At 49.1% G+C, this 9,334-nt stretch overlaps 1 protein-coding gene across 1 annotated transcript; it reads right to left on the bottom strand.

The window, feature by feature from the left end:
• Positions 1–1,689: 1,689 nt before the first annotated feature.
• Positions 1,690–4,460, bottom strand: LOC146590360 (homeobox protein not2-like). The gene is made up of 2 exons (XM_085314609.1): positions 4,263–4,460; positions 1,690–3,335 (listed from the first exon to the last, which is right to left on the bottom strand). Exons 1-2 carry the CDS (start codon positions 4,392–4,394, stop codon positions 3,177–3,179), a joined length of 291 nt encoding a protein of 96 aa, XP_085170735.1. The 5' UTR covers positions 4,395–4,460; the 3' UTR covers positions 1,690–3,176.
• Positions 4,461–9,334: the final 4,874 nt, after the last annotated feature.

Here is a 9,334-nt window from a genome sequence, read left to right as displayed (position 1 = left end):
CTATGTTAATTTACAGGGAGCCGTGGCGGGCACAGAGTCCCGCTCCAGACCCACCATGCCCTCAGGTGTGGGGAATGGGGGGAAACCCGTCACTTTTGGAACAAGCAGWGCGGGAGGCTTCCCGAGTCACTAGATGTCACTGTCGGCTTTTGGCTGGGACGCGGATCTGGGCGGAAAGGGGGGCTGCGGTCGGGTGTTTCACGTGCGGAGGAGCATCAGCTCAACGCTTGATCAGCCCGGCCAGCAACGCTTGAAATTCATCTTTTAAAATCASTTATCGCCTCTCTGAACGAGCGTGGCCAGCTGCAACGCTGGTGCCTAGCGCCAAAACTCAAAACTGTTTGCAAAGCTGATGTTTTCTCCTGAAATACCAGCCCAGGAGAGCGGTCAGTGACAGGCATCTGGGCATGTCCGCCCACGTCTCCAGGAACAGCAAAAAAAAATTGAAAAAACATCCCTCTGGAACTTCTAGCAAGCGTGAAATAAAAAAAAAATTAAAAAATCACTCAAAAAATAAAATTAGAAAGCTGTTTTCCTCCTGCTTTCTGACCCTTACAGGTTTTCAGCCGATCTGTCGCAGAGCTGTCCCCGCTCGCCTCCCAACGTTCAAGCTTGAGATCCGTGCATGGGTTTACCAGCAAACGCACGAGGACGTGTGGGGAAAACACTTGCTTTTGTGTGGAAATGTGAGGAATGAAAATGAGTGAGAAGAAAACACCTTTTCATGACTTCTGCTGTTTGAAAGCAGTTGTTCGTTTTTGATAGCTGAGGTCTTAACAGAAGGAGGGAAAGGTAGATTTTTTTTTTTTACTCACTATATTTTTTATAGAGACAACAAAGAAAGGGAGATAGGAATAAATATATATATAGAACTTCTTTTTCCCATGGAAATATCCCAGAGGAAACAGTTGCATTAGCTTGCATTATCAGCACACCACCCTTTGAGACACAGTTCAGCCTGTTTTTAAAGTAAAACACATAGAAATATTGTAAAGGCTGCAAAGATAAATGAGAAAAATCCCCTCTGCTTGTGCATATTGCACATGCCTGAGAATCTTTGTAGCCTGCACGGTAGGGTTGTTTCTTGGAAGGCAGTTGGCTGTTGCTATAAACCCCAGGCCCACAGAGGCATGGAGAGCAGGCTGCTCTCTGTGCTTCAGGACCAGGAGGCCACAGAGGTGACTCGGGTGGCTGAGGAATTGTCCTCCTAGGACATCACACAGCGACTGTGGCAAGCACTGGTGATTTCTGGCACTACTCATGCACCTGATCCCACTTCTAGATCAAGAATTTGTGGTATCAGGCTGGAGAAAGAGTGGTCCCGAGTCACGACTGCTCTGAAACAGGCCAAGGACTGCCTCCTGTGAGATGAGATGGGAGCATCCCTCAACCACAAAGATGAGGGACAAAGGTCCGAGGCCAAGAGGGCACTAGAGGGAGTCCAGGCAAATCCTCTGGCATTAGAGGCTGGGGATACCACAAAGCCAGTCGCGGTCAGAGCTTRCTGCGAGTGCTGCAGTGAAAACACAGCAAAAAAGAATGGACAATCCATCCCTGGCAACTGGGGGCCAAATCCATGTTTCACCCAGGCTGTTTAGTGCCAGTCTCATAAGAAGCCACCCAGACATCACTGCCCATCAGAAACCAAAGAGATGCTGAAGCCTGATTCTCCRCAGCCATGCCCATCTCTCTTTTTAAAATACACTAGATTTTTATTGATTCAGAAATAAAGCAAATAAATAAGTGACATCTCTCAAGAAGTTACTTCTATAAATAAAAAATATAAGAGTAAAGTGATATACAGTGTTCCAAGTCAGAAAAGAGACACAATAAATTATCCTGAGCTCATGTGATATCRTGATGGTACCCTGGGCAAACCTAGGAAGGCAAGGTGACAGCCCTAATGCTGACAGCCTGACGTAAGAGCACTTAGCTGCTGCCAGTGTGGACACTAGCCCGTAAGAATTACTAAAACACAGGCGAGGAGAGTCTGATACTTAATCCTGACCCCTCAAAGCCCTTCTACCCATTAAAATCACAATTACTAACTGCATTATGCAGTTACAGATGTGCTAGCCAAAAACTCCAGATGCTGTTTCCTATGGCACCTTAATGTATAATGAGGAGAAAACATAGCAGCTGCAGTCTGGGCCAGAATCACATCTGAATTAGAAGTAGGGAGTCATCTGAAGCATCAGAGGTGTTGGAAAGCTGCCTTTTTATAAAAGCCCTGGTCCCCACACCTCARTGAGCCAGAGTGCCTCAATCCCTGCTGTAGCGGCATACAACCTTGGCAAAGTAAGACAATGCCAGAAGACAGGGGGACACACTGGGTTCCATCATCTGGGTTTTGGAAGCCAAAACAAAGGCAAAAATACACCATATGGTGCACAGGACAGGAGAAGGCACTTCTGTTCCAGACTGCAAGTACCAGCAGTTCTCAGGGAGACTTCACTCCTTGGGCTGCCTTATTCCCACCTAGGGCCTGATTCTGCAGCCATGTGGGAACCCAGCACAGCAACTGCATAGGGCTAAGATCAGGTCAAGGGCACAGGAGAAGCAGGACCACAACCTGGGATAAAGCCCCAYTGCCCTGGCAGTAGCATGCCCTGCAGCTCACTTCTCCTGGTGTTTGCTCAGACTTKGTTCATCTCACTGCAAATGTAATGATAAAGTTTGTGGATAGGAACAAGGGACTTTCTGATCTGTTGTCATGTAAGCATTGAACATGACAATCAATTTGACCTGGAGAAAACAACTGGGCAGATGAGCACAGTCACATGTGATCCAAGCGAGCCTGTGTTCAAATGCCCTTTGTCACCCCAGCCTCTCTACTGAAATGGTTTGTGCTTCCTGGCACATCAATAGTGAATGAGTGAGATCAGCTGCTTTGCCACAACCAGGGCACCATCAGGCAGAACTGGCCTGGTGATTAACCCCAGTGATTGCAGCACACAGCTACAGAACAGGGGGCTCTGTGTTTGGAGATTTCCTCCCAAACAGCAGCAATTTAGTCCTATAGCTCCAACTCTCAAAGAAGAGCTTAATGTCTAGCTTGGACCAAAAAATGACAGGTACGTCTGCATCTCCAGTATCACCACTGAGCAGACCCAGCTGTAAACCGATTGTAGTTTTTGCTTGAAAAAAAACAGCAGCAGCTGAATCTCATCAACTGTTCAAAGCTCAACATCCACAGTGTCCTCCTCATGGTCCTTTATGTCTGTTGAGTCCGCAGTGGCAGGCTGGATCACTCCAAACTGAGTCAGCTTTGCCTTCTTCTGCTCCATGCTCTGCTTCCTCCACTTGATTCTCCGGTTCTGAAACCAAACTTTCACCTAGCAGGAAAATGGCATGACAGCAGAATGAGCCTTCCCTGACACTCCATGCTCAGGCCATAGCACATCCAGAGCCCCCCGGTGGGCTAACAAACAGCAAGTCCAAGTCTCCAGGACCCCATTTCCAACGGTGGGTACTGCAACATGCTTCTGAGACAGATGTCCCCAAAAAGCAGAGTTCCTTACAGATGGGGACATGCCCCTTCTCTACTCAGAGCACAGTGAGCGTGAGCAGGAAGAAGCCTCACTATGGAGGACAGAACAATGCTGGGGAAAGCACTAGGGGAGATGGGGGATGCAGCTACACAGGGAAGGCCCTACCAGGGGGAAGTAAGGGAAGGGCTAAAAACAGCCCTTCAGTGTCAGGAGTGACAGATGCCAGGGAGCATGATGGGAGCCACCCTTACACCTGCTCTCTGGCTGCTAACACCTTCCTGTCTCTCCCAGCACCACTCCACCCCCTTGCTTTGCTCTCTCTTTTCCTCTGCAGCTGAATTTCCCACTTGGATCCCACCAGGAAAGATTGCATGGGTCCTCCTTTACACAATAACTAAGCGGCTTTCAGTGGGAGATAAACACGCTCACAGAAATGGAAAATGTCATAAAAGGACACTCACAGCACAACCTCTCTCCAAGTGATCTTAATCTACATTAGTCCAACCCAGCTTAACTCTAAAGCAAAAAGGTCTGTGTGCCAAAATGTTTTACTCTACTTCTTAGATAAAAGATTTTGTTATTCATAACATGTCTAAACCTATCTTGCATCTCTTCAAGCACGTGGTTTCAAAGTTATCCTGCAGCAGGGAGTTCCACAGGTTGCTCGGCATCACGTCCTCCTCCAGCTGCTCTTCATGGAGGGGGAATMATCACAGACTGAACCCAGATCATGAATCTATACCACTACGCCCAACTCCTCTTACTCCTTACCTGAGTCTCTGTGAGATGCAGAGTTGCAGCCAGGTCTACTCGCTCTGTGCCCACCATGTACTGCTGYTTGAGGAACTCTTGCTCCAGCCGTTCCAGCTGTTCTGGTTTGAAGACCGTGCGGACCCTCTTCATCTTACAGGGCCCCCCAGACCTCCAAGGCACAGGAGGGCCCAGTGAGCCAGCACCGACACAGTGAGATAACTCCAGACCTGCAAGCAASGAGCAGGAATCAACAAGCAGCAATTGAGGAGGTCTCCTAGCAAACACCTTGTGCCCAGAGCACACTGGCTGTGCCTGCCCAATTGAATACCAGGCCCAGCTTACTTCAGCGGACACTGAGGCCTAAGTATTGCTGTGCTGCACAAAAGCGCATTGGGAGGAAGCAGCAGAAACATACTGAGAATATCCTAACCACTGATGCAATCTAGGACACTCCTAAGCATGCAGACAGACCCAAAAAAGCTGACAGTGACCCCCACCTATACCTGAGCTTTATACCATAATAATAAAATCCATTACGAGCTTTTAAACACAAAGACCCCCTCCTCCAGTGGACGAGTCCCTAATCACAAGCACCTAAAAGCTGGTAAAGTTCCTATGCTAGTTCCCTGTTTTTACCCTTTCCTTGGCACCTGTAGTTGGCCAGGATCTAAAGGCAGATAATGAGCCAGGAAAACTCTGACTTGAAGGCTGGCTGCCTGCAAATGCACCAGCCCTTGTGTAGGTCCTTATCCCCAGTCCCTGTGGCCTTGGCAGGATGAACTGTGCCTGAAGTTACTTGTGTGCAGAGGCATTTGCAGGAGCGACAAGTGGCTCTTGTCGCTGCATCCAGCACAGCCCTCTGTTTAGTTTTGGCCTGACAATAATTACCTAACATACAGTGAAACACCAGCGCAGTGTCACATGACCCAACTGCACCAGATTAAGAGCAGTGTTGTTTCTACAGCCCTCATCCTGCCAACAGTGCAGCACAGGCTTTGATTCACACACGTCCGTGATCAGGAGGGTGGGATTGCTTTACCCATGATCATCACCCGGGAGGCACAGGACTGACTGCAGCCAGCTCTGTCCTCCTGACCGACCTTTAGCTGAGCCAAATCTCCCTGCTGTAACTGCAGGGTGGAAAGCGCCCACATAACAAATGATTAAGGAAAGAGGGCTGCAGTTGCCAAGGAAAACTCTAGATCCAAAATGCTGGTTCTGGAATCGTAACATGGACATGTAGATTAATTCAGACTTTGCACATCAGAGTGTAAAATGTTCGGTTGGGGGCATCCAGCTCGCTGCCAATAAACTGCTGGATGTGGGGACTCCTGCCCCGGCTCTGTGCCCCAGAAAGCCTCCATGCACTGGGACCTGCCTACCCACGTGAGATGACCCRTCACCAGTCACTGGTATCATGAAAACATCTGAGTATCCAAATACAATCRCGGACATGTGAGGAACTTGTTAATACCAGCACTAAGGTATTTCGGATGGTAAAACTATTAYGCTGTTAGAATGATGTGTTTCTGTCCTGCAAACACTCAGGCACATGCTTAATTTTAAGAGAACTCGTTACTGCAGCTAACAGGACTGCTCTGGGGCAGGGAGCAGAGCATGCAGGATCAAGCCCTGAACAGTCAAACAACAGCGGTTCTGGAAAACCTGCCCTCAGGCAATGCAATCTAGCCCTGCCACTAGGTCTGCTTGGAGCGGGGCGCTGCATTTAACAGCCTGCAGAGGTCCCTTCACCCGAGTTATTTTACAGTATAACTAGAGTATAGCAGCAGCYATGTGAGACATTTGACTGCTGTAACGTCATCTTGGCAAGCAGAGAGAATTTAACTTCTACGAAAATGCTATACTAAACGRTGCTGATTCATAGCAGCTACTTATCTCCCATGAATGACTGATGGTGTAACATTCTCCAGGCAAACAGGCACTTCGACCTACTTCATCTCATGCGCTGGGTGAAAGTTACACATGTGATTAAGGATTTGTGTGACAGAGACCCGACAGCTTAACAGCCATAATTGCACTTAAAACTATTTCCATCACTGAAATAATTTCACTAGTCACATTTTYCCCCCTATTTTTGATTCCTGGATAATAGCAAACGTGATTTCAAGTGTGAAATACTCTTTGAAAATAGTTTTGCAAGTTGTCTAACTATGTTTTCCTATCTGTATATTTGATATAATACAATAGAGTAGCATACATATATATATATATATATATATATATATATATTTACCAGACAGCATCTGCATATTTATGTATGTATATAATAGCTATTCTAAGTAGTTAAAATAGATTTAGCATAGCAAATACTTCTAGTATCTGAATCTGGCAACTACCAGGATGAAATCTGAGTTCCTAATAAAAGTAAAGTGAATTCTTAGATGTAGGTTAGAGGTTTTTCCTGGGCAACAATCACAGGATCAGGCTCTGAACACAGAGAGATATTCAATTTCAAGAAAGTTTAAGGGKTCAGCTATTCTGAATCGAAGCACTTCATCAAACCAAGCGAGTGATTTTTGCTTTTAAAGTATTCCTATACAGCTCAACRAAAATACAGGAAGAGTCCATAACAACAGGGTAATTCTACCAGTCTTTTTGACTTGGGGTTTTCTGGAGCAGGAGCAAAATCAGTTTTTTTTTTTCTTTAAAAATAAGCAAGCCCCACAAACAACTGTAATCCCCCCTCCCCTTAGGTGCTTTTGCACTACACCTACAAACAGCTGTTGGGGCCAGGTGCTGCCAAACACACAGCAGTTTCACTTCTGAGTGGTCCCAGTGGGAGCAAAGTTATACACAGACAGGGATAGCTTCAGCAGGAGACGGGCAGCCATGCAACGCCAGAGAGGTGCACGCATAGTGGAGAAATCACTTGTAATTTCCCCAAGTCTCATCCCTGAAAGTATTCACAGACGTGATGAAAGCACAGTGCGTTGCAGTGCCTTTCTAGTGCATGAAAAGAAAAATAAAACTCCACTATATACAAAGTAGCCCTTGAAACACAGGCAGAAGGTACACAAGGACTTGAAGAGAAGAAAACTTCCTACAAAAATTGAGCCTGAAGGAAATAATTTGTGTCATCAGGGTCTCACTTCACCCAGTCATTTAGCATTGATAATTAGATTTATCTGTTTAGCTCAATCACTATAGAAGGGAAAAGGGGAAAAATAATTAAGAAATGCTTTCCTCTCCCTTTCTCGTTTCTGCTGCCTCACCCCARATCTTTAAGTCTCTGAGCCCTGCAGTTGGAAGAGAGGCTGAATGAGACAAAATGAAAGCAGCAGTGGGAGGAAGGAAAAAAAAACAAAAAACAAATAAATAAAATAAAGCAAGTTTGTCACCCAAACCCCTCCTTTCTGAGTTCGAGCAAAACCCAAAGCTGCAAGCAAGCAGCTGGAAGAGTCGCGGCAAAAGAGCGGCCAGGTGGAGGAGCCCTGCGCCCCCGACAGGCACCTACCCATGCACAGAAATACCCACCCCAGCAGCAGCAGGGCCTGCTGACACAGACACACACACACAGACACACACACACAGACACACACACACAGACACACACACACAGACACACACACACAGAGACAGCTCTGCTGGTTTGCTGCCCTCCCAACCCACAAACACACACACACCAACGCACTCCCTAGACATCTCCTTTACTACAAAGGTGCACGCTGTACTCCCTCCACAAATGCACACACGTGTGCAACCGCACTCCTCGCATGGGTGTATCTACAACACCCTCCGTCACTACACACACATTGCCTTTGGTGGTAGATGCACACTCATGTCACAGATTCACACACAGCTTCATCCACGTCTGCCAGGAAAAAAAGACTCCTACACTCACACACCCATGCACACGCACACTCCTCCAGAAGCAGACACACACACCCCTTACACATGCACACACTCCAGACACACACACGACTCGTATACACACGGATGCATACCCTCCCATCCACACACCACAYGGAGGAACAGTCATCCAGGAGTTCACCTCCAGACACACCCTACGCACGCGCATACAAATCCGCACTCCACACCGACACCCGCCAGGTGTGCGCTCCTCCACGCTCACTCCACAGCCCTCTACGAAAAGGCACAATCCAGAACACACGCATTGTCACCCGTACCTGACACACTCCTGTCAGCACACCCGAATCACTCCCACACGCACACACTGTAGTATCCTACACTCGTCCACGATCAGCAAACCTGACCACACACCCTACGCAAACGCCTGTCCGCACACCCCCCACACTGACTCACCAACAACCCCCCACCCACTCGTCCCCACCTGACACGAACACCTCTGCACTCCTACCCACATGCACACCTTCACACTACACACACCCTCTCCCCGCCTCACCTGTACCCCCCACAACCCACACTGAGGGGAAACTACACCTCCACACTCCCGCTACACCCGCTCCCTCCCGCACACACCCCTACCGCACACCCACCTGTGGGAAACGCTACCATGCCCGCATGCACACTCCCCTCCTCACACACAGGTGCACACACCCCACACTCCTCTCACAGGTGTGCACACCCCCCACACTCCTACCCACACTCCCCTCACACACACACCACACTCCCTTCACACACACGTACATGAGCCCCCTCGCACTCCCACACACACTCCCCACAGGTGTGCACACACCCTCAATCCCATCACGCACGTGTGCATGCACCCCCCACACTCCCCTCACACGTGTGCACACATCCCCTCACACCCCCCACTCCCTTCACACGCACGTGCACGCACCCCCTCACACCCACCACACTCCCCTTACGTACACGTGTGCACGCACCCCCTCACACACCTCCCTCAGCCACACACGTCCGCACGCACCCACTTCCCCTCACCCACGCGCGTGGGCACGCATTCCCGTCACACACACGCTTGAGAAACACTATCACACGCACCCGCCACACGCCGGCCTCACACGCACCTGAGGGAGCCGCGCGCGCGCGCCTCAGACACGCGCGCGCCCCTCACAGACACGCACCTGAGGGAGCCGCGCGCGCGCGCCCCTCACAGACACGCGCGCGTGAGGGAGCCGCGCGCGCCC

Source organism: Rhea americana, unplaced genomic scaffold (assembly GCF_003343005.1).
Source record: "Rhea americana isolate MKP2758 unplaced genomic scaffold, rheAme1 scaffold_41, whole genome shotgun sequence".
NCBI lineage: Eukaryota > Metazoa > Chordata > Aves > Rheiformes > Rheidae > Rhea > Rhea americana.
The sequence above is the reverse complement of the archived record's forward strand: the minus strand, read 5'-3'. Positions and strand labels throughout refer to the sequence as shown.